The 25,634-nt window shown below is 41.4% G+C and overlaps 1 protein-coding gene across 2 annotated transcripts; it reads left to right on the top strand.

Moving 5' to 3' along the window:
• The first annotated feature begins 409 nt into the window (after positions 1-409).
• lamp1a (lysosomal associated membrane protein 1a) lies at positions 410-24,908 on the top strand. Of its 2 annotated transcripts, XR_013963945.1 has the most exons (10): positions 410-803; positions 3,997-4,103; positions 4,834-5,053; positions 5,518-5,682; positions 6,185-6,393; positions 7,269-7,394; positions 7,707-7,773; positions 7,892-8,059; positions 23,148-23,985; positions 24,057-24,908. XR_013963945.1 is itself a non-coding variant. In XM_080761663.1 (9 exons), the coding sequence occupies exons 1-9, from the start codon at positions 752-754 to the stop codon at positions 23,285-23,287; spliced, it is 1,254 nt and encodes a 417-aa protein (XP_080617789.1). In that variant the 5' UTR covers positions 410-751; the 3' UTR covers positions 23,288-24,908. The 2 variants fall into 2 exon arrangements, 1 of the variants encoding a protein (XP_080617789.1); XM_080761663.1 differs by having other exon boundaries at positions 23,148-24,908.
• The last annotated feature ends 726 nt before the right edge of the window (positions 24,909-25,634 follow it).

The following is a 25,634-nucleotide window of genomic DNA, read 5'->3' on the forward strand; positions in this document are numbered from 1 at the left end:
CCAATCCCCACCATTGCACAGACCTGTTCATCATAGGACGGCTCACATGCTGCTCGATGTGGCCTGCAAAAATATGAACTGCAGGGATACGTCTCGATCGTCTCGGATTTCAACTTACTAATCATCTTAATATGTCGGGTGTTTTTTACTTTGCCCATATGTTTGTATGTTGGTATCTGTTATACGTGGGCTACAAGGCTGTTCGAAGCTTACAACAAGTCAATTATACATTTAGAGAAGGCTTGGCTAGCTATATTATTAGATTAAAGACGTTTACACAGTACATTAACCAGTTTGACGAGTGTCTACTTATACAAACATTTCATGGTATCTTGTCTGTATAAAAGCATTGTGCTTTTTGACAGTACAGCACTGTTCAGATCTCACGTGACCGTGCTGGGTGTTTCTAAAGCCACTGGTTCACATGACTTCGGACATTCTTTCTATCCGGGACATGAACCATCATATATCTGCTACTAGACAGCATGCACTTCCACAGCCGGAGACCACGAAGACGACCAGAATTCAATTAAATCAAGCCACAACTGCGGCCGCGGGGGACGGAATAAAAACAAACAAAGCGAGAAGAACCGTTATATTTACTTTGTCATATTCGACTGAGATTTTATAACGGCCCAGGCAGAGGGAGAAACGACGCGTCAAGTGCGTCTACTCTGACTCTGTGCTGGTCTACCTGCGTTGTTACCATATTTTATTTTGTATCAATAATAATACATTAAGGATTTGAAACATGACGGGCTCCTTTTCTTTGTTCGCACTCATCGCCTGGTTTCCGATTCTAGGTGAGTGTAAGAGTGTTGTGTGTACTGTGTGTGTGTGTGTGTGTGTGTGTGTGTGTGTGTCTGTTACGTCATTGTAGTAGGGCTAATGTTTCAAAACGACGTCACAATGTAGCTTATATTCCCTAGGGTGGCCTTGACGAGGGCCTACACGTCACGATGTCATTTGACGTTACAGAAAAGCCTATAGTGTATGTGTATTGTGGCGGCTTTGTTGCAGGTATAGTCTATATGACAGGTGAGATCGAGCTAGACGGAAGAGATATACTTCTTCCTAAATTTAAGTTTTAGGCAATAATTGTATGTTCTTTTTCGACAGTAAACACGAATTAAGTGAAAGGATTAAAACTGTCGGCCAATTGTTTTGTGTGTTATTGTAAGAGAGGCACTGCCATACTGCTGTCTGTCTGACAGACAGGCAGAGACGCGCATTGTTGTCCCAAAGAGCGCTTCATTCACGTGACCGCAGCGTCGCTTTGTGCCCAGATCAACACCCTGTGAGCCTCGGCTCTGACCCATGGCTCTGACACAGCATGTTGGGACGGGACGGGACGGGAGGGGCTCTATTGTGGTGTATCTATCCATACACAACGCTAGCTCTGGTCCATAGCCAATGCTTCTATGATTCTGCCCTAGTGCATTGGCTATGCTATACTTTCGCTTTTTACTCTCACATGGAACTCCAGCCTCTCCTCTTTAGTGTATTTAAAAAGAACGTTTTTGCTACTCACCAAAACAAAGGCGGGTTGTGTCATTAGAAAGCCTACTTTCCTTAGTGTACACACTCGGAGGCCCCGTCCCCCCACCACACACGTATAAATGGGTATTTTTTTGGGCAGAAAGGGATTTTTTTTCACCGGAGGAAAAATATGCTCTATGAGGCAGTTCTCTGGGCAATATCGGTAGAGGGCGCATTGGAGTAACTAAAAGTATTCTTTTCCCCGGTGGAAACAAAATCCCCTTTTGGCCAAAAAGTACCGTTTATATATACGTGTGGTGGGGGGCTCAGAGTGCGCCCACTAAGGAAAGTAGGCGTTCTAATGACACAACCCGCCTTTGTTTTGGTGAGTAGCAAAAACGTTATTTTTTAAATAGTGTTGGTCCTTGTGTTGGCTCTCATAAACACACCTGTCCTTTGTGTTGGTCTTTATTGGCCCTTATAAACACACCTGTCCTTTGTGTTGGCCTTTATTGGCCCTTATAAACACACCTGTCCTTTGTGTTGGTCCTTGTGTTGGCTCTTATAAACACACCTGTCCCTCTGAGTTCATATCTGGACTCAAAAGCTTTGAAAAGCTCCTGCATGCAGGGTGGAACTAAATGATGGTGTGCCTTGTACATTATGACCGCTGTGTTCATATAGATCTTCTAATTTTAGGGTGTTATTATTAATAAAGAGTGGATTGGTTGATGCTAGGTATTCTGATTTATTAGCAATTCTTATGGCTTTCTTTTTTGTAACAGGAAGATGGAGTTGATGTTGGTTTTATATGCATCCCCCATACTTCCACACAATATGTTAAGTATTGGAGTATGAGGGAGCAGAGAGTTATTGTTGACAAAGGGTTTTAGTTTATATAGTATTGCAATTGTTTTGGATATTTTTGACTTTATGCTTTATGCTTGCGGCTTCCAACAGAGAAGCGTCTGATTCATTCACGTTTTGTTTGCTCACTGTTTGATTGTTATTTGTTAGAGTCTTTGCACATATTTATTGCATATATATATATTGTATTGTAATATTTGGTGCACTGAACTATATAAACATTTTAAACTTTAAAACGTCATTACAGATTGTTTTTAGCTCCCATGTTTAGCCTGCCGGTTGAGTAATTTAATGGAAATTATTATCAGCCACAACATAATAGCCTACAATTACTAGCCTAATGTTGTGAGGTTTGCAACTTATTGCTTCATGTGGACTAATATGCACACTGCACTGCCCCATTTGAATGTTATCAGTAAGCTACATCTGCTATGCTGTGCAGGCTGTCATGTGCCGATTACTGTATAGTTGGCGGTGCTACTGATGACTATAGCCTTCTTCTTAGGGCTAGGCTACTACTGCTTAAAAGAGACACAGAATGGACCACCTCGGTTCTTCCAGGAGTCCTTGGGGGTCCTTGACAAGAGAATATTTGAGAACCACTGGGTATAATTGGCCTGGTTCATACAGTAAACCAGACCACTGGGTATAATTGGCCTGGTTCATACAGTAAACATCTGGGTATAATTGGCCTGGTTCATACAGTAAACATCTGGGTATAATTGGCCTGGTTCATACAGTAAACATCTGGGTATAATTGGCCTGGTTCATACAGTAAACATCTGGGTATAATTGGCCTGGTTCATACAGTAAACATCTGGGTATAATTGGCCTGGTTCATACAGTAAACATCTGGGTATAATTGGCCTGGTTCATACAGTAAACATCTGGGTATAATTGGCCTGGTTCATACAGTAAACCCCTATGGGCTACTGAAACATCTGATACAACAGACCAGGGGACTGAATATTAATAACAAATAGTAAATCATATTGCATAAAAATGGTTGCTTGAACATCTTTGTAGATCTTTTGGAAATGCTGAAATAAATCCCTTTACCATCCTTGACCATTGTACACATGTAATGAAGTAAAGGTGTTTTTCTCTCACACACAGTCACAAACATAGGAGTGACTTGGCATCTTCCAGGGGTGTATTAATAGCCATTAGGAGTGTAGTGGTGCCAGGGAAAGTAAGCCGAGGTTGTAAATAATGTTTTGTAATCATGTCAGTCTGACCCTTGCTTGAAAAGGAGGGGTGAGATGGGAGGAAGATACTTTATTGACTTATTTGACAACCATGATTCTTCTTCATTACTCAGGTAAAGTTCTAGAACCTCTGACATAAGTCTAGGCCTACTGCCTACATAGCAGGACTTCCTCTATTCATACGCTATAGGGTGCTGCTTGTTTGAAGACCTTTAAACACAGGCATGAGTTTGGGGTTGAGTTTCTAGGAGTTGGGTTTCTGTTTGTCTTTGGTCTCAATTTGTTGCTCTGTACGGCTCTCTGCTGGTCAATAGTATAAATGACAGTGTGGTTAATAATAGTAATATTAATATTATTACCCAGTGTTATATTAAATGTCCTGGCATCCAGTCATGGAGGCTGTTAAGTAATTTTGTGCACAACATGTTGTATGTTTCTGCAGGCTGCGTCCAGGCTGTTACACTAGAAGTGAAGGATGGAAACTCCACCTGCATCAAAGCAGATCTTTCTGCTGTCCTCTCCATCACATATGACTCCACCAGTGGCACGGTATTTTAAAAGTTCTTGTTGTGCCCTGTCTTAGTGCAGGGGTTTCCAAACCTTTCATGCAAAGGCCTCAACAAACATCCATAGCCTCAGTCATGGCTGTGGCTCCCATATTGCAAAATGGGTTTTTTTGCCAGAAAATAGCCAATATAAGCTCTCAGTGCATCGATCACAACATGTGTGTTTACAGTTTATAGAGTTTATTAGCATCCCCATTAGCTGATGCATAACAACAGCTAATCTATCTGGGGTTAGAATGCCTGTTGCCTGTGATTGGTTAGCTGATTTGCTGACCTAATTTCTCTGTTCATTGTCAATGGCAAATATTGAGACGTGTGGGGACAAAGTAGGCCTATATAAGAAGTAGGCCTTTGGTTACGTCAGAAATGGACAAAGTCGGGTTTCCTTCGAACAGTGACTTCATATGATATCATCCATCCTACAACTTATTCTCTGATTCCCCATTACAAATGTAAGACTGTGAAAGTGGCCAGAGGCCATCCTTTTGGACCAATGCTGTGCTTGACTGTACCCTGTACTGTTTGCATCAAAATTGTCTAATAAAATTATCAATCAATCAATCAATCAAAGGCGACCCCTGGTGGCCCCCACTTTGAAAACCACTGTGCTATTGCCTACTTTTAGAAGTGAAATGCAATATCATCAACAGCGAGTGTGCATCACTATCATGTCCGACTTTCAGAACCAACAAAGTTTTCCCACCTCTTCTCAGAGTACTGTACCGGTGTCACTCCCCGCCTCCACCACGGTGGACACGGAGAGCAGCTCGTGCGGTAGCGACGGCAGTTCGCCATGGCTAGTGGGCGTGTTCGGAGCAGGTCACTCTCTGGGGCTCGGCTTCTCCACCAATGGGAGCCTCTACACTGTGGCCAACCTGACAGTCCAGTACAACCTCAGTGATTCTTCTATCTTCCCTCAGGCCAACAACTCTGGTGAGGACATCAAAGTCACACGCAATTAAATGAGTAGTACATGTTTTACGTATTCTTGTACTCGCAAGGTTTTTGAAATTGATAAAAAATAGAAACATGGATGTGCCATATACTTGTATCCGTAAGTCTGTAATTATTATTATTATTATTATGATTATTATTATTATGTTATAAAGACACCCACCTGCTTCTCTAACCCCTTTTGGTGTTTTAAGCATTACGTTATACTTTAGCTATTGAAAAATAGCAGATCTACAAGCTCATACGAGATAATTGTGAAAATGCGGCACAAATCTTTGAAAACTTAACATATATTCTTTCAGAAGACCTTTTTATTTATTTCGACGTCAGGCCTAAATGGGCTAAGCTGGCTTTATAAAAAATCCAATATCTGTAAGCTCATGTTCCGCGCCACCGCATTATGGGTTTGTAACCAATGCCGCTATAATTATGACCCGTCTTAGGTGTGGTTACGGTGGTGTCGACGTCCGTAGGGATTTGGGCGAGGGTCAACACCACCTACCGCTGCCTAAGCTCTGCCAGTGTCCAAGTGGGCACTGCCACCACCGTCACCTTCTCTGATATGACCATGGAGGCGTACATGCTGGGGGAGGATTGGAGTCCTAATGGTATGACTGACACACACTTTGATCTTATTTATGGTAGATTATAGTTATAGTCACCAATGTACACAGTTTCTGAATGTTGTTTTTTTAAATGTACAAATATTTATATCCAAAACAAAACATTTTTCTTTTTACATAATAGGTAGTTAAACAATTAGTCGACCAGTCGAATAGTAAACTAGGCAACTAGTAAAAATGACTAGAAGTGAATGTCCTAGTGTGTGTGTCTCTGTTGGTGCTTTTTTAGTTGGCCGATTCATACTCCTATTTTAGAGCCGAATAATGTGACGTCATTTGAGGTTCGGGAGGGGGGGGGGGGGGGGGGAGGGGGGGGGGGGGGGGGGGAGGGGGGTACCGTCCTAAAGTCGTCTCTTCGGTGCTACTGAAAATTTCTGACGAGCCGAAATCATTTCGGCACTACAGCGCCGAAACAGCGGTAATATAGCCGTATGAATCGGCCCTAAGTCAGCCTGATTTGTAATTATTTGCATTTTGTGTCCCTCAGAAAGTGTCTGCTCTGCGGATGAGACCAGTACAACGGTACCCCCTCCTCCTCCAGTGACAACCACCCCGGCGCCAGCCCCAGTTCCTACCCCTCCCGGACAGCCTGAGCGGGGCACATATACATTAGCTAATAGCAATGGCACAGTATGTCTCCTGGCCCAAATGGGACTGCAGTTTAATGTGTCTTTTTTCTCCATATCTCAGAATAAGGTAATACCCCAAAAGTATTATAATTATATAAACATTTTTTTTATCTGATGTTTTATCCAGACTAATCCAGTAGCATCTTTCTACTATTAACAGTATTGACTCTCCAGTGAGCACCTGGTTGTATCTTTGTCTCTAAAGGCCTATTCATAGTCTCGTTTTTCGGTGGTGAGGTGACCACCGCTCCGGTGGTGAGGTGACCACCGCTCCGGTGGTGAGGTGACCACCGCTCCGGTGGTGAGCTGACCACCGCTCCGGTGGTGAGCTGACCACCGGAGCTGAAATAACGTTGAGCGGTGGTGAGTAAAAACAGAGAGAAGGGCTGGAGCGGTGGCGGTGGTTTTCTCTTCACCGCGGCTCGTGACGTCATGTTGTAGTTCGGTGGTCACCTCACCACCGAAAATCCAGACTATGTATGAGCCTTAAGAAGGAATGAATGCCTTTATTGCAGACTCAGGGTCCATAGAGAAACATACAAAATACATGTTAGACAGGCATTTGTGACAGTTATAAATAAGGCTTTTAAGCCAATGTCTTCTAAGGCTAGAGGAGTGAGTATCTAGTGCAGCTTTTGACAGGGTTATTAATACTGACGGTGATGCTATTCAGACTCATCCAAGCGACACATGAATCATGAATACTAGGGTTAGGGTCACTGCACCATCTAGGCTTTTTGAGTACAATAATCATGGCATCATTATAGCTACTTGAAGATTCTGAATACTTGCTTTTTTGTAGCTTGACCACAAGTGGGCAGTGTAGAGTGGTGTACAGACTACAGTAAGCTCTAAGACAGAAAAAGAGGGTGCTGTTTTTCCTTTGTTTTGCCAATGGATTCCCAGATTGTAATAGTTCTCTCTCTCTCTCTCCATCGCCAGACTGTGCAGGAGATTGTGAACCTGCATCCTAATCTGACAACTACTACAGGATCATGTGGTCCCAGCAGTGCAGCCTTAGTGCTAATGCAGGACACGGCCACTAACCTTACGCTTACCTTCACTCTGGTAAGGTTAGCTGTGTGTGTGTGTGTGTGTGTGTGTGTGTGTGTGGGAACCCCTTTTGGTGTTAGCATTATGTTATGCTTTAGCCATTGAAAAATAGCAGATCTACAAGCTCATAGCGCGCCACCGAGTGGCGCGCTACGAGCTTGTAGGTCTGCTATTTTTTTTAAATCGAAGAACGACTGACATAGAAACATAGCTTTTTCAGAAAACTGTCAGGATGTAGAAGACATTTTTAGAATCTGATCTCAGGTCAGAATGGGTTAATCAGTGTTTTGATGTCCCCCTTCCTTCCTCATGGCGTTTCATCTTCAGAACACCACAGCCAAACGGTACCACCTGAGTGGCATCGCTCTGGTTGCTGGTTGGCCTGATATGACTGGTAATCTACCATCATGTGTCTATAATATAAACCTGAGCTACATGGTGTCTTATTGGACTGCATTACAACAACAACGAGTCCTGACCCCTGATCACTCTCCCTCCTCCCCTTTTCCCAGCTCCACTCCTAGCCAGTAACAACAGTCTGGACTACATGGCGAGCGCGTTGGGCCGTTCCTACATGTGCAGCGCAGAGCAGACTCTGGCTGTGGCCGCCGCATTCTCTCTCAACACCTTCCGACTGCAAGTCCAGCCTTTTGGGGTCACTACAAATCAGTTTGCTACAGGTAAGATCTGCCATCCTCTCTCACCTCTAATGTAGTCCGGTGGACAGGTGGGAAATTTGGTATATAGTCTTTTTTGTATTGGCCTAAAATATTGTCTACATACATTCATGAATCCACTTGCTGACCAGCTGTCAGTATTGAGCAATTTGTTTTATAGGTCTTTCTTGTGACCTTACCATTAACATCCTATATAAAAGGTTAATATGTGACGCTACCATAATGGTAGGGTCACATATTAACCTTATATAGGATGTTAACGGTAAGGTCACATATTAACCTTATATAGGATGTTAAGGATGTTAATGGTAGGGTCACATATTAACCTTATATAGGATGTTAATGGTAGGGTCACATATTAACCTTATATAGGATGTTAATGGTAAGGTCACATATTAACCTTATATAGGATGTTAATGGTAGGGTCACATATTAACCTTATATAGGATGTTAATGGTAAGGTCACATATTAACCTTATATAGGATGTTAACGGTAAGGTCACATATTAACCTTATATAGGATGTTAAGGATGTTAATGGTAGGGTCACATATTAACCTTATATAGGATGTTAATGGTAGGGTCACATATTAACCTTATATAGGATGTTAACGGTAAGGTCACATATTAACCTTATATAGGATGTTAACGGTAAGGTCACATATTAACCTTATATAGGATGTTAATGGTAGGGTCACATATTAACCTTATATAGGATGTTAATGGTAAGGTCACATATTAACCTTATATAGGATGTTAAGGATGTTAATGGTAAGGTCACATATTAACCTTATATAGGATGTTAATGGTAAGGTCACATATTAACCTTATATAGGATGTTAATGGTAAGGTCACATATTAACCTTATATAGGATGTTAAGGATGTTAATGGTAAGGTCACATATTAACCTTATATAGGATGTTAACGGTAAGGTCACATATTAACCTTATATAGGATGTTAACGGTAAGGTCACATATTAACGGCTCCGTCTTATGAGCAGATTTAGAACTTCCGGTCTGAGAGCTAGCAGATTTAAGACATCCGGTTGCTTTCAGAATAAAATAAGGTTATTTAATTCGTTAATTAAATAATTTTTACATTACATTATTAGTATTATTATTACATTACAGTTATTGTAAAGACACACATTATGTTTCTGTGTAAAAATAAGTAATTAAATAACATAAAAAAGTTATCTAAATGGATAAATGCTATTCACTGGAGTGCATGGACTTTATAAAGTGGACACTGGACAAAAGACGGCTCCGCGAGGCAACTATCTGGACATACCCACGCGTCCGGGGAGATGTCCTCTACCACCCCACAGTCTCCGCTAAGCGGGAGAGGTGTAAAATTCACAGCAGCAGAGCTTCTACTGGGGTCAATGCAAAAAAATGTACCGTTTCCGGACCCAGAATGGACACTGGACAAAGAGGCCTCCGCGAGACAACTATCTGGACATACCCACGCGTCCGGGGAGATGTCCTCTACCACCCCACAGTCTCCGCTAAGCGGGAGAGGTGTAAAATTCAGAGCAGCAGACCTTCTATTGGGGTCAACACTCAAAAAAGTGCCGTTTCCAGACCCAGAATGGACACTGGACAAAGAGGCCTCCGCGAGGCAACTATCTGGACATACCCACGCGTCCGGGGAGATGTCCTCTACCACCCCACAGTCTCCGCTAAGCGGGAGAGGTGTAAAATTCAGAGCAGCAGAGCTTCTACTGGGGTCAATGCAAAAAAAATTACCGTTTCCGGACCCAGACTGGACACTGGACAAAGAGGCCTCCGCGAGGCAACTATCTGGACATACCCACGCGTCCGGGGAGATGTCCTCTACCACCCCACAGTCTCCGCTAAGCGGGAGAGGTGTAAAATTCAGAGCAGCAGACCTTCTATTGGGGTCAACACTCAAAAAAGTGCCGTTTCCAGACCCAGAATGGACACTGGACAAAGAGGCCTCCGCGAGGCAACAATCTGGACATACCCACGCGTCCGGGGAGATGTCCTCTACCACCCCACAGTCTCCGCTAAGCGGGAGAGGTGTAAAATTCAGAGCAGCAGAGCTTCTACTGGGGTCAATGCAAAAAAAATTACCGTTTCCGGACCCAGACTGGACACTGGACAAAGAGGCCTCCGCGAGGCAACTATCTGGACATACCCACGCGTCCGGGGAGATGTCCTCTACCACCCCACAGTCTCCGCTAAGCGGGAGAGGTGTAAAATTCAGAGCAGCAGAGCTTCTACTGGGGTCAATGCAAAAAAAATTACCGTTTCCGGACCCAGACTGGACACTGGACAAAGAGGCCTCCGCGAGGCAACTATCTGGACATACCCACGCGTCCAGGGAGATGTCCTCTACCACCCCACAGTCTCCGCTAAGCGGGAGAGGTGTAAAATTCAGAGCAGCAGAGCTTCTACTGGGGTCAATGCAAAAAAAATTACCGTTTCCGGACCCAGACTGGACACTGGACAAAGAGGCCTCCGCGAGGCAACTATCTGGACATACCCACGCGTCCGGGGAGATGTCCTCTACCACCCCACAGTCTCCGCTAAGCGGGAGAGGTGTAAAATTCAGAGCAGCAGACCTTCTATTGGGGTCAACACTCAAAAAAGTGCCGTTTCCAGACCCAGAATGGACACTGGACAAAGAGGCCTCCGCGAGGCAACTATCTGGACATACCCACGCGTCCGGGGAGATGTCCTCTACCACCCCACAGTCTCCGCTAAGCGGGAGAGGTGTAAAATTCAGAGCAGCAGAGCTTCTACTGGGGTCAATGCAAAAAAAATTACCGTTTCCGGACCCAGACTGGACACTGGACAAAGAGGCCTCCGCGAGGCAACTATCTGGACATACCCACGCGTCCGGGGAGATGTCCTCTACCACCCCACAGTCTCCGCTAAGCGGGAGAGGTGTAAAATTCAGAGCAGCAGAGCTTCTACTGGGGTCAATGCAAAAAAAATTACCGTTTCCGGACCCAGAATGGACACTGGACAAAAGACGGCTCCGCGAGGCAACTATCTGGACATACCCACGCGTTCGGGAAGATGTCCTCTACCACCCCACAGGCTCCGCTAAGCGGGAGAGGTGTAAAATTCACAGCAGCAGAGCTTCTACTGGGGTCAATGCAAAAAAAATTACCGTTTCCGGACCAAGAATGGACACTGGACAAAGAGGCCTCCGCGAGGCAACTATCTGGACATACCCACGCGTTCGGGAAGATGTCCTCTACCACCCCACAGGCCCCGCTTAGCGGAGACATTCTTTTGCAGTGACCCCAGTAGAAGGGCTCCAGCTGTGAATTTTACACCTCTCCCGCTTAGCGGAGACTGGGGTGTGGTACAGGACATCTCCCCGAACACGTGGGTATGTCCAGATAGTTGCCTCGCGGAGCCGTCTTTTGTCCAGTGTCCATTCTGGGTCCGGAAACGGTCATCTTTTTTGCATTGACCCCAGTAGAAGGGCTCCAGCTGTGAATTTTACACCTCTCCCGCTTAGCGGAGACTGTGGGGTGGTAGAGGACATCTCCCCGAACGCGTGGGTATGTCCAGATAGTTGCCTCGCGGAGCCGTCTTTTGTCCAGTGTCCATTCTGGGTCCGGAAACGGTACATTTCTTTGCATTGACCCCAGTAGAAGGGCTCCAGCTGTGAATTTTACACCTCTCCCGCTTAGCGAAGACTGGGGTGTGGTACAGGACATCTCCCTGAACACTTGGGTATGTCCAGATAGTTGCCTCGCGGAGCCGTCTTTTGTCCAGTGTCCATTCTGGGTCCGGAAACGGTACATTTCTTTGCATTGACCCCAGTAGAAGGGCTCCAGCTGTGAATTTTACACCTCTCCCGCTTAGCGGAGACTGTGGGGTGGTAGAGGACATCTCCCCGAACGCGTGGGTATGTCCAGATAGTTGCCTCGCGGAGCCGTCTTTTGTCCAGTGTCCATTCTGGGTCCGGAAACGGTACATTTCTTTGCATTGACCCCAGTAGAAGGGCTCCAGCTGTGAATTTTACACCTCTCCTGCTTAGCGAAGACTGGGGTGTGGTACAGGACATCTCCCTGAACACTTGGGTATGTCCAGATAGTTGCCTCGCGGAGCCGTCTTTTGTCCAGTGTCCATTCTGGGTCCGGAAACGGTACATTTCTTTGCATTGACCCCAGTAGAAGGGCTCCAGCTGTGAATTTTACACCTCTCCCGCTTAGCGGAGACTGTGGGGTGGTAGAGGACATCCCCCCGAACGCGTGGGTATGTCCAGATAGTTGCCTCGCGGAGCCGTCTTTTGTCCAGTGTCCATTCTGGGTCCGGAAACGGTACATTTCTTTGCATTGACCCCAGTAGAAGCTCTGCTGCTGTGAATTTTACACCTCTCCCGCTTAGCGGAGAGTGGGGTGTGGTAGAGGACATCTCCCCGGACGCGTGGGTATGTCCAGATAGTTGCCTCGCGGAGCCGTCTTTTGTCCAGTGTCCAGTCTGGGTCCGGAAACGGTAATTTTTTGAGTGTTGACCCCAATAGAAGGTCTGCTGCTCTGAATTTTACACCTCTCCCGCTTAGCGGAGACTGTGGGGTGGTAGAGGACATCTCCCCGGACGCGTGGGTATGTCCAGATAGTTGCCTCGCGGAGCCGTCTTTTGTCCAGTGTCCAGTCTGGGTCCGGAAACGGTACATTTTTTTGCATTGACCCCAGTAGAAGCTCTGCTGCTGTGAATTTTACACCTCTCCCGCTTAGCGGAGACTGTGGGGTGGTAGAGGACATCTCCCCGGACGCGTGGGTATGTCCAGATAGTTGCCTCGCGGAGCCGTCTTTTGTCCAGTGTCCATTCTGGGTCCGGAAACGGTACATTCTTTTGCAGTGACCCCAGTAGAAGGGCTCCAGCTGTGAATTTTACACCTCTCCCGCTTAGCGGAGACTGGGGTGTGGTACAGGACATCTCCCCGAACACGTGGGTATGTCCAGATAGTTGCCTCGCGGAGCCGTCTTTTGTCCAGTGTCCATTCTGGGTCCGGAAACGGTCATCTTTTTTGCATTGACCCCAGTAGAAGGGCTCCAGCTGTGAATTTTACACCTCTCCCGCTTAGCGGAGACTGTGGGGTGGTAGAGGACATCTCCCCGAACGCGTGGGTATGTCCAGATAGTTGCCTCGCGGAGCCGTCTTTTGTCCAGTGTCCATTCTGGGTCCGGAAACGGTACATTTCTTTGCATTGACCCCAGTAGAAGGGCTCCAGCTGTGAATTTTACACCTCTCCCGCTTAGCGAAGACTGGGGTGTGGTACAGGACATCTCCCTGAACACTTGGGTATGTCCAGATAGTTGCCTCGCGGAGCCGTCTTTTGTCCAGTGTCCATTCTGGGTCCGGAAACGGTACATTTCTTTGCATTGACCCCAGTAGAAGGGCTCCAGCTGTGAATTTTACACCTCTCCCGCTTAGCGGAGACTGTGGGGTGGTAGAGGACATCTCCCCGAACGCGTGGGTATGTCCAGATAGTTGCCTCGCGGAGCCGTCTTTTGTCCAGTGTCCATTCTGGGTCCGGAAACGGTACATTTCTTTGCATTGACCCCAGTAGAAGGGCTCCAGCTGTGAATTTTACACCTCTCCCGCTTAGCGAAGACTGGGGTGTGGTACAGGACATCTCCCTGAACACTTGGGTATGTCCAGATAGTTGCCTCGCGGAGCCGTCTTTTGTCCAGTGTCCATTCTGGGTCCGGAAACGGTACATTTCTTTGCATTGACCCCAGTAGAAGGGCTCCAGCTGTGAATTTTACACCTCTCCCGCTTAGCGGAGACTGTGGGGTGGTAGAGGACATCTCCCCGGACGCGTGGGTATGTCCAGATAGTTGCCTCGCGGAGCCGTCTTTTGTCCAGTGTCCATTCTGGGTCCGGAAACGGTACATTTCTTTGCATTGACCCCAGTAGAAGCTCTGCTGCTGTGAATTTTACACCTCACCCGCTTAGCGGAGAGTGGGGTGTGGTAGAGGACATCTCCCCGGACGCGTGGGTATGTCCAGATAGTTGCCTCGCGGAGCCGTCTTTTGTCCAGTGTCCAGTCTGGGTCCGGAAACGGTAATTTTTTGAGTGTTGACCCCAATAGAAGGTCTGCTGCTCTGAATTTTACACCTCTCCCGCTTAGCGGAGACTGTGGGGTGGTAGAGGACATCTCCCCGGACGCGTGGGTATGTCCAGATAGTTGCCTCGCGGAGCCGTCTTATGTCCAGTGTCCATTCTGGGTCCGGAAACGGTATTTTTTTTTGCATTGACCCCAGTAGAAGGGCTCCAGCTGTGAATTTTACACCTCTCCCGCTTAGCGGAGACTGGGGTGTGGTAGAGGACATCTCCCCGAACGCGTGGGTATGTCCAGATAGTTGCCTCGCGGAGCCGTCTTTTGTCCAGTGTCCACTTTATAAAGTCCATGCACTCCAGTGATGAGCATTTATGCATTTAGATAACTTTATTATTACTATTATTATTATTGAATTACTTATTTTTACACAGAAACATAATGTGTGTCTTCTAGCATCATATAGCATCATTTAAATGCTTAATTTGTAGTTTTAATGTGCAAATGAAACTTTTTTTTCATACTCTAGAGGGTACTCTTATTTTGAAGAGATCGTCCACCGGAAGTCTTAAATCTGTTCATTAGATCTGTTCACTTATATAGGATGTTAAGGATGTTAATGGTAGGGTCACATATTAACCTTATATAGGATGTTAATGGTAGGGTCACATATTAACCTTATATAGGATGTTAACGGTAAGGTCACATATTAACCTTATATAGGATGTTAAGGATGTTAATGGTAGGGTCACATATTAACCTTATATAGGATGTTAATGGTAGGGTCACATATTAACCTTATATAGGATGTTAACGGTAAGGTCACATATTAACCTTATATAGGATGTTAACGGTAAGGTCACATATTAACCTTATATAGGATGTTAAGGATGTTAATGGTAGGGTCACATATTAACCTTATATAGGATGTTAACGGTAAGGTCACATATTAACCTTATATAGGATGTTAATGGTAAGGTCACATATTAACCTTATATAGGATGTTAACGGTAAGGTCACATATTAACCTTATATAGGATGTTAATGGTAGGGTCACATATTAACCTTATATAGGATGTTAACGGTAAGGTCACATATTAACCTTATATAGGATGTTAAGGATGTTAATGGTAGGGTCACATATTAACCTTATATAGGATGTTAACGGTAGGGTCACATATTAACCTTATATAGGATGTTAAGGATGTTAATGGTAGGGTCACATATTAACCTTATATAGGATGTTAATGGTAGGGTCACATATTAACCTTATATAGGATGTTAACGGTAAGGTCACATATTAACCTTATATAGGATGTTAACGGTAAGGTCACATATTAACCTTATATAGGATGTTAAGGATGTTAATGGTAGGGTCACATATTAACCTTATATAGGATGTTAATGGTAGGGTCACATATTAACCTTATATAGGATGTTAATGGTAGGGTCACATATTAACCTTATATAGGATGTTAAGGATGTTAATGGTAGGGTCACATATTAACCTTATATAGGATGTTAACGGTAAGGTCACATATTAACCTTATATAGGATGTTAACGGTAAGGTCACATATTAACCTTATATAGGATGTTAAGGATGTTAATGGTAGGGTCACATATTAACCTTATATAGGATGTTAATGGTAGGGTCACATATTAACCTTATATAGGATGTTAATGGTAGGGTCACATATTAACCTTATATAGGATGTTAATGGTAGGGTCACATATTAACCTTATATAGGATGTTAACGGTAAGGTCACATATTAACCTTATATAGGATGTTAACGGTAAGGTCACATATTAACCTTATATAGGATGTTAAGGATGTTAATGGTAGGGTCACATATTAACCTTATATAGGATGTTAATGGTAAGGTCACATATTAACCTTATATAGGATGTTAACGGTAAGGTCACATATTAACCTTATATAGGATGTTAACGGTAAGGTCACATATTAACCTTATATAGGATGTTAAGGATGTTAATGGTAGGGTCACATATTAACCTTATATAGGATGTTAACGGTAAGGTCACATATTAACCTTATATAGGATGTTAACGGTAAGGTCACATATTAACCTTATATAGGATGTTAATGGTAAGGTCACATATTAACCTTATATAGGATGTTAACGGTAAGGTCACATATTAACCTTATATAGGATGTTAATGGTAAGGTCACATATTAACCTTATATAGGATGTTAACGGTAAGGTCACATATTAACCTTATATAGGATGTTAACGGTAAGGTCACATATTAACCTTATATAGGATGTTAATGGTAGGGTCACATATTAACCTTATATAGGATGTTAATGGTAAGGTCACATATTAACCTTATATAGGATGTTAAGGATGTTAATGGTAAGGTCACATATTAACCTTATATAGGATGTTAACGGTAAGGTCACATATTAACCTTATATAGGATGTTAAGGATGTTAATGGTAGGGTCACATATTAACCTTATATAGGATGTTAACGGTAAGGTCACATATTAACCTTATATAGGATGTTAACGGTAAGGTCACATATTAACCTTATATAGGATGTTAAGGATGTTAATGGTAGGGTCACATATTAACCTTATATAGGATGTTAATGGTAGGGTCACATATTAACCTTATATAGGATGTTAATGGTAGGGTCACATATTAACCTTATATAGGATGTTAATGGTAGGGTCACATATTAACCTTATATAGGATGTTAACGGTAAGGTCACATATTAACCTTATATAGGATGTTAACGGTAAGGTCACATATTAACCTTATATAGGATGTTAAGGATGTTAATGGTAGGGTCACATATTAACCTTATATAGGATGTTAATGGTAAGGTCACATATTAACCTTATATAGGATGTTAACGGTAAGGTCACATATTAACCTTATATAGGATGTTAACGGTAAGGTCACATATTAACCTTATATAGGATGTTAAGGATGTTAATGGTAGGGTCACATATTAACCTTATATAGGATGTTAACGGTAAGGTCACATATTAACCTTATATAGGATGTTAACGGTAAGGTCACATATTAACCTTATATAGGATGTTAAGGATGTTAATGGTAAGGTCACATATTAACCTTATATAGGATGTTAACGGTAAGGTCACATATTAACCTTATATAGGATGTTAAGGATGTTAATGGTAAGGTCACATATTAACCTTATATAGGATGTTAACGGTAAGGTCACATATTAACCTTATATAGGATGTTAAGGATGTTAATGGTAGGGTCACATATTAACCTTATATAGGATGTTAAGGATGTTAATGGTAGGGTCACATATTAACCTTATATAGGATGTTAATGGTAGGGTCACATATTAACCTTATATAGGATGTTAACGGTAAGGTCACATATTAACCTTATATAGGATGTTAACGGTAAGGTCACATATTAACCTTATATAGGATGTTAATGGTAAGGTCACATATTAACCTTATATAGGATGTTAACGGTAAGGTCACATATTAACCTTATATAGGATGTTAATGGTAGGGTCACATATTAACCTTATATAGGATGTTAATGGTAGGGTCACATATTAACCTTATATAGGATGTTAACGGTAAGGTCACATATTAACCTTATATAGGATGTTAACGGTAAGGTCACATATTAACCTTATATAGGATGTTAATGGTAGGGTCACATATTAACCTTATATAGGATGTTAATGGTAAGGTCACATATTAACCTTATATAGGATGTTAAGGATGTTAATGGTAAGGTCACATATTAACCTTATATAGGATGTTAACGGTAAGGTCACATATTAACCTTATATAGGATGTTAACGGTAAGGTCACATATTAACCTTATATAGGATGTTAATGGTAGGGTCACATATTAACCTTATATAGGATGTTAACGGTAAGGTCACATATTAACCTTATATAGGATGTTAAGGATGTTAATGGTAGGGTCACATATTAACCTTATATAGGATGTTAACGGTAAGGTCACATATTAACCTTATATAGGATGTTAACGGTAAGGTCACATATTAACCTTATATAGGATGTTAACGGTAAGGTCACATATTAACCTTATATAGGATGTTAAGGATGTTAATGGTAAGGTCACATATTAACCTTATATAGGATGTTAACGGTAAGGTCACATATTAACCTTATATAGGATGTTAACGGTAAGGTCACATATTAACCTTATATAGGATGTTAAGGATGTTAATGGTAGGGTCACATATTAACCTTATATAGGATGTTAATGGTAGGGTCACATATTAACCTTATATAGGATGTTAAGGATGTTAATGGTAGGGTCACATATTAACCTTATATAGGATGTTAATGGTAGGGTCACATATTAACCTTATATAGGATGTTAAGGATGTTAATGGTAGGGTCACATATTAACCTTATATAGGATGTTAATGGTAGGGTCACATATTAACCTTATATAGGATGTTAATGGTAGGGTCACATATTAACCTTATATAGGATGTTAATGGTAGGGTCACATATTAACCTTATATAGGATGTTAACGGTAGGGTCACATATTAACCTTATATAGGATGTTAACGGTAAGGTCACATATTAACCTTATATAGGATGTTAAGGATGTTAATGGTAGGGTCACATATTAACCTTATATAGGATGTTAAGGATGTTAATGGTAAGGTCACATATTAACCTTATATAGGATGTTAACGGTAAGGTCACATATTAACCTTATATAGGATGTTAATGGTAAGGTCACATATTAACCTTATATAGGATGTTAACGGTAAGGTCACATATTAACCTTATATAGGATGTTAAGGATGTTAATGGTAGGGTCACATATTAACCTTATATAGGATGTTAACGGTAAGGTCACATATTAACCTTATATAGGATGTTAACGGTAAGGTCACATATTAACCTTATATAGGATGTTAAGGATGTTAATGGTAGGGTCACATATTAACCTTATATAGGATGTTAATGGTAGGGTCACATATTAACCTTATATAGGATGTTAACGGTAAGGTCACATATTAACCTTATATAGGATGTTAACGGTAGGGTCACATATTAACCTTATATAGGATGTTAACGGTAAGGTCACATATTAACCTTATATAGGATGTTAACGGTAAGGTCACATATTAACCTTATATAGGATGTTAAGGATGTTAATGGTAGGGTCACATATTAACCTTATATAGGATGTTAAGGATGTTAATGGTAAGGTCACATATTAACCTTATATAGGATGTTAACGGTAGGGTCACATATTAACCTTATATAGGATGTTAACGGTAAGGTCACATATTAACCTTATATAGGATGTTAACGGTAAGGTCACATATTAACCTTATATAGGATGTTAAGGATGTTAATGGTAGGGTCACATATTAACCTTATATAGGATGTTAAGGATGTTAATGGTAAGGTCACATATTAACCTTATATAGGATGTTAACGGTAAGGTCACATATTAACCTTATATAGGATGTTAATGGTAAGGTCACATATTAACCTTATATAGGATGTTAACGGTAAGGTCACATATTAACCTTATATAGGATGTTAAGGATGTTAATGGTAAGGTCACATATTAACCTTATATAGGATGTTAACGGTAGGGTCACATATTAACCTTATATAGGATGTTAACGGTAAGGTCACATATTAACCTTATATAGGATGTTAAGGATGTTAATGGTAGGGTCACATATTAACCTTATATAGGATGTTAATGGTAGGGTCACATATTAACCTTATATAGGATGTTAACGGTAAGGTCACATATTAACCTTATATAGGATGTTAAGGATGTTAACGGTAAGGTCACATATTAACCTTATATAGGATGTTAACGGTAAGGTCACATATTAACCTTATATAGGATGTTAAGGATGTTAATGGTAGGGTCACATATTAACCTTATATAGGATGTTAATGGTAAGGTCACATATTAACCTTATATAGGATGTTAACGGTAAGGTCACATATTAACCTTATATAGGATGTTAACGGTAAGGTCACATATTAACCTTATATAGGATGTTAAGGATGTTAATGGTAGGGTCACATATTAACCTTATATAGGATGTTAATGGTAGGGTCACATATTAACCTTATATAGGATGTTAATGGTAGGGTCACATATTAACCTTATATAGGATGTTAACGGTAAGGTCACATATTAACCTTATATAGGATGTTAACGGTAAGGTCACATATTAACCTTATATAGGATGTTAAGGATGTTAATGGTAGGGTCACATATTAACCTTATATAGGATGTTAATGGTAGGGTCACATATTAACCTTATATAGGATGTTAACGGTAAGGTCACATATTAACCTTATATAGGATGTTAATGGTAGGGTCACATATTAACCTTATATAGGATGTTAATGGTAAGGTCACATATTAACCTTATATAGGATGTTAAGGATGTTAATGTTAGGGTCACATATTAACCTTATATAGGATGTTAACGGTAAGGTCACATATTAACCTTATATAGGATGTTAACGGTAAGGTCACATATTAACCTTATATAGGATGTTAATGGTAAGGTCACATATTAACCTTATATAGGATGTTAAGGATGTTAATGGTAGGGTCACATATTAACCTTATATAGGATGTTAATGGTAGGGTCACATATTAACCTTATATAGGATGTTAATGGTAAGGTCACATATTAACCTTATATAGGATGTTAAGGATGTTAATGGTAAGGTCACATATTAACCTTATATAGGATGTTAACGGTAAGGTCACATATTAACCTTATATAGGATGTTAAGGATGTTAATGGTAAGGTCACATATTAACCTTATATAGGATGTTAATGGTAAGGTCACATATTAACCTTATATAGGATGTTAACGGTAAGGTCACATATTAACCTTATATAGGATGTTAATGGTAAGGTCACATATTAACCTTATATAGGATGTTAAGGATGTTAATGGTAAGGTCACATATTAACCTTATATAGGATGTTAACGGTAAGGTCACATATTAACCTTATATAGGATGTTAAGGATGTTAATGGTAGGGTCACATATTAACCTTATATAGGATGTTAATGGTAGGGTCACATATTAACCTTATATAGGATGTTAACGGTAAGGTCACATATTAACCTTATATAGGATGTTAATGGTAGGGTCACAAGAAACCCCTATAAAAAACTGCCCAATACCGACAGCTGGTCAGCAAGTGGATTCATGAATTTCTGTATATAGACAATATTTTAGGCCAATAAAAAAAGACTATATAGCAAATTTCCCACTATAAACAAAAGAAGCCTGTAGGCTGTCGGACTAATACATCTCTTTTCCCACCATTTAGTTTAGTCTGTATCTATTTTTCCCACTTTGAGTGGCTGCCAATGAATGTTACTAGGGTTAACACAGTGAGTCGCCTTGTGACTAGGTTTGGATTTGTTAGGATTTTAACGGTTCCGGTTCCCTTAACGGTTCCTTTTTTTTCCCCCTTTTTTCTGACATATATTATAACTAACCTAACCAAGTACTTAATAAACACAAATTAAATTATTGTATTTGCACTTTACAATTATGAGTTGGCACTATTATTTAAACTCATAAAGACAAATGTTGTGTCTTTAATGTTCAGATTAATTTAATATTATTTTTTATTGAACTGTAGGCTACGTTCCTGTGCTTTTTTCTGCAAACTGTTTATAAAGTAATCAATGTATGGAGGTATATATGCACCTAAAGGCTGGGCTCTCAACAGTTGCGCGATTCATTTAGAGCCAAATTGAGTTGCTTGTTGTAAAAATAAGTGCAGACAAATAGATTTCTTTAATTCATGGCTCTATAGTTAACGTGATTCAGACAGAAAGACGTCGAGTCATTGGCGTTCTAAATTAACACCATTAACAACAGTTGTACAATAAGCCTAATAAAAAGCTCTGTAGACGTTAGTAGTTTTTATTTTCCAACGTTACTAGCCTGGGGAAAGTGAACCAGCCTTGCATCATCCTCGTCCCCCGCCGGCTGTGGTGGAACGGCTTTCTGCAGGCTCTCAAACACGATGTGTCTAGATTAATCTCGTGACTCGTGTAGGCGTATTGATTTTGAGATGTTTCCTCAATGTGGACGTGCAACTGGTGCAAGTTGCAACGACCTTTGCAGGAAACTATGGCATTGCATTTATTGCACTTTGCGTGCTCGGCCTCAGAGTCATTTCCCTCTCTGTTAACCACATTCGCTCCGCGGCGGTGACCGCTCGCTGAATGCACAGAACAGTGGTGTATCCGCCCACTCACTCACTCATCGCAAAGTGCAATAAATGTGATGCCATAGTTTCCTGAAAAGGTTGTTGCAACTTGCACGTCCACATTGAGGAAACATCTAAAATACGCCTACAGTCACAAGATTCTACTCACTCATGTGACGTCACCCCAGTAACTTGGCTCTGCACGCATGCATGCACAGACACAGCGGAGCTAAATGACGACTGATGAGAACCGTTTGGGGGAACCGTTAATAAAAAAAACGATGGAACCGGCTCCGAATCCCAACCCTACTTGTGACAGGCTTGTGATTAGACAGACACAGGTTCAGTGCACCTGAAAAACATGAAAGTAATGGACTAGGCAAGTGTATATTAATAATACTTTTCTCACAATCTAAATTCCCTTGAGCAAGGCACTCAATAAAGTGGGTGTTGCAGGGCGTTGTTAAAAAGAATCACACCCGTGTGAACTGAGTGATGCAACTCCCCCCCCCTCCTCTCTCTCTCTCTCTCTCTCTCTCATTAGCAGGCAACAGTGCAGCACTAATACTATCTCTCTCTCCGTTTCTGGCACAACAGCGCCCCTACTGGTACTCATAGTCATATACTGGTGCTCATGGCCACATAGGTGAACACATAGGACTGAACACAAACATTGCTGTTCCTTGGAATGCATGGTTGCACCACTCAACAAAAAGAGCACACAGCAAAAAAATGTTTCTCTGAACAACTTCAAGTAAATGTTTCTATAACGCTGCTCCGTTCTCCTCTCCTCCAGCGGAGGAGTGTCAGATGGATCAAGACCAGATGCTGATCCCCATCATTGTGGGAGCGGCGCTGGCCGGCCTGGTGCTCATTGTCCTCATAGCGTACCTTATTGGCAGGAAGAGGAGCCACGCTGGATACCAGACCATCTGAATGGACACGCCCACTCCCTTTATCGCTGCCAAAAACAAGTATCCCTGACCTGAACTGACTGATCCATTCAGGTGTAGAGCTGAACCGTCATTATGCGCAAATGTGCAGATGGACGTGCTTGTGTGTGTATCTGGTGCATGATGCCTGCTTGAGTGTACGAATGGGTTAGTTAGTGTGAGTACATGAGTGAGTGAATGGGTTAGTTAGTGTGAGTACATGAGTGAGTGAAAACGATTGATGCTCAGTGTTTTTTGGGGTGTATGTGTGTGTGTGTGTATGCACATGTATGCAAATGTGTGTGTATGTCTGTACTGCCTATATGTGACCTTTGAGTATTTGTGTTGACTTTCTGTTACTTGCTGTAGATGGATGGTGAAGAGAAACCAATGCTTTTTATTTGCCCCTGTTTTAGAGTAGGCTCAAGTGTGCAAGGACAAAGTGTACCTCCTATCCACGGACAGGATGAAGTGAGCCCTAATAATCATATATTATTTCTAAAAAATTGTTCCCGCTAAATTGTCTCTTCGGCTCCGTTCTATTTTAATTTATATATATATATAGGCCTATATATTTAATTTGATTGAATCTTCTTTCATTTCTATTTGATATTTCTATAATACTTGTTTTGTAAATGGACGTTTTCATGACACATTTTAACCCATTCTGACCGGGCACCCATTTTGGTGTTCCAGCATCATGTTATGCTTTAGCTATTGAAAAATAGCAGATCTACAAGCTCATAGCGCGCCACCGAGTGGCGCGCTACGAGCTTGTAGGTCTGCTATTTTTTGAAAAATCGAAGAACGACTGACATTTTTAGAATCTGATCTCAGGTCAGAATGGGTTAATCAGACCAGTGTGTGTCCAGTGGAAACCTCGTATGAATCTGATCTCAGGTCAGAATGGGTTAAAGTGTCTATAAAATGGGAGAGAAGATAGAGGGTTAACTTATAACTTATAAGTAACCAATCTTGTATCGAATTATATAATTTTGAGTCTTACTCAAAACAGGTCAGAATTGAATGGTGAAATTGACCATTTTGGGACAAAACATAATTCTTTGCCCAGTCCAGTAGGTCCAACGTCCAGTGGTTGGAACTTGGAATACAAAGACAGGAATAAATCTAATGTTTGTGTTAGTTGTTTGAACACCTGTAATGAATATCCCTCTGTACAAAAGGTATTTCTTTTTGCTTTTAATGACATAATTGACATTTATATAGAATGCCCGTTATTCTACAATGAAAAGGGAAGCCTATGAATAAAAGCCTATATAACTGCTGTAAATGTATTAAACAAAAAAGGAGGCTTTTCTCACTGTTTGGTTTTGGTTCAAAGTTTGCGAAGACCATAGAATATCTGTTGCTGCTATGTGTACATTCTGTTGAATGGCTGGAGCCATAAGAGTGACTATACATCTATTTAAATGGAATTGGATTGTGCCATTTGTTTTTTCCATTCTGCAGAGGTTGTGTGAATTATTGGTTTTGATTCCCCCGGCCCCACAATGATTGTTAATATCAATTGTAGTGATTTGATCTTTTATTTTTATAGAGAATGCTTTGATCTTGTTTTCTATTTTGCATCTTACTAAAGTCAATTAAAGAAACTTCCTTTATCATTTCTTTTGATAGTGCCCATAATGTACATAAACTTGTATTTTTGTATGGTTTAAAATACTGTATGTTTGTCATACCTCTTATGTGCTTAATCCATTCTGGGGGGGAACCCCTTTGTGTTTTAAGCATTATGTTATACTTTAGCCATTGAAAAATAGCAGATCTACAAGCTTGTATAGGTATGCTAATTTTCAAAAATCGCGAAAATGTGGCACAAATTTTCAAATAGGCCTATATATTATATTCTTTCAGCGTGAACATTTCTAACTCAAATCTTTGCTTCTGAAGGGTTCCTGGAACTACATATTTTCAGATGGTGGTCGGTGGCCAATTACTGTATAGTTTCTGGGGTCCTTGACATGAAATATTGAGCACCACCGATATAGAAACATAGTAGGTATTTCGAAAGTCAGGTCAAAATGGGTTAATTTGACCATGGCTTTTGTACGAGGCCTTTCCTGTAAACAACACCCAGACAAAAGAGCAGTGACACTATTGTGTGGAAAGAGGGCAGCACTTTGTGTATAGATAACTTAATTGTGTATAGATAACGTAATTCAGGTCAGCATTTCACTGCGGTGTACCAAAGCTTGTTCAGGGACCATAGCCATGTCTACAAACCAGAGAAGGCCAGAGTGCTTATCATGTTGCTGCGGCTGGAGGGCAAACTTCAAGTGATCTCATAACAATTCCTACAGTCAATAACAAGGAATGAAAAATCTAGTTGT

This window comes from Protomyctophum bolini, assembly GCF_963924005.1.
Source record: "Protomyctophum bolini genome assembly, chromosome: 1".
NCBI classification, from domain to species: Eukaryota; Metazoa; Chordata; class Actinopteri; order Myctophiformes; family Myctophidae; genus Protomyctophum; species Protomyctophum bolini.